General features: G+C 43.5%; 1 protein-coding gene across 1 annotated transcript in view; it reads left to right on the top strand.

Moving 5' to 3' along the window:
* Nucleotides 1-1,036, top strand: part of LOC119588243 (fibrillin-3-like) — a gene marked incomplete at its 5' end in the record, with an annotated part of 37,181 nt that overhangs the window by 30,265 nt on the left and 5,880 nt on the right. The window contains 1 exon segment of the mRNA XM_037936939.1: nt 638-660. Within this exon segment, the coding sequence (XP_037792867.1) occupies nt 638-660 (23 nt within the window).

Below are 1,036 nucleotides of genomic sequence, written 5' to 3'. Positions count from 1 at the left end.
AAAAAGTCGAAAATTCTTCCACATATTGCCTAAATTTCTTCCTTCCTTTGTGAAGCATCTGATCATTTCACAACTTTGCATGCACAAGTAGCAATCGTGCGAGGTAAGCCGGCGTCATGAGCCCTCTGAGGTCGACGAAAAGGTCTCTAGCTCTTCTAAAACATCAGTTTAATTTCAGTTCCGTTCCTACAAAAAATCGAGTATTTGCTAGGCTTTTCATCCGTAAGGACTTTCAACCTCAAGTTTTAGCTGTAAGGAAATATATGGTGTTAATTCTTGTTAACAATATAGTCTCCGGTTATCACTAAATTGCATCTACTACCATCTGTATCACCTTCATGCATAAGACTCACCGTTTAAGGTAAACTTACAGCAAATTTGTACTTGTTAACATCCACACTGAAAGAAAGAATGCCTCCCTAAACCACGACTGTGGACATGCAACACCAGCAGCTGTGGTTGGGGTTAATAACCGGTGCCGTGAGCCAGGGCAGCTGGTTGGTGGGCACTGGGTATGCTCAGAGCTGGCCTGGGGGCGGATGTGTCGACCTGCGTGTCGGCAAGGCTTCGTCATGATCAAAAAATCTTCCTCTCCAATTTACATATGTTCAACCTCAACCGGCCTTTGGACCCCCAGCTCGGAACTCCCCGCATGCACGCGTAAGTACACTAGCCACTATTTCGGGGGTGGGCGAAAGGCTTGCTATACAGACGTGTTTGGGGTTGATGTAGCCTAGAGACGTTTTTAGGGTTGATGGGGCTTGCTCTAGAGACGTTTTTAGGGTTGATGGGGCTTGCTCTAGAGACGTTTTTAGGGGGTGGTGTAGGCTAGGCTGGCTTAGGATAAGCGAATAATGCAGGTATATAATTTTGTTCTGAATTTCCTTCTTTTCATTCTCGTATGGTTTAACGTGTGTTTGTAGGATAAGGGTCGTTATAGAAAACCCTTATTGTTCAAACGCAAATAAACGAGTATGCTTTTATGAAAACTATCATTTATTGATGTAATAACTGCTTGCTTTATACTTACTGGAAT

Source organism: Penaeus monodon, chromosome 23 (assembly GCF_015228065.2).
Source record: "Penaeus monodon isolate SGIC_2016 chromosome 23, NSTDA_Pmon_1, whole genome shotgun sequence".
Taxonomy (NCBI): Eukaryota; Metazoa; Arthropoda; class Malacostraca; order Decapoda; family Penaeidae; genus Penaeus; species Penaeus monodon.
This window is presented reverse-complemented; position numbering and strand designations above follow the sequence as displayed.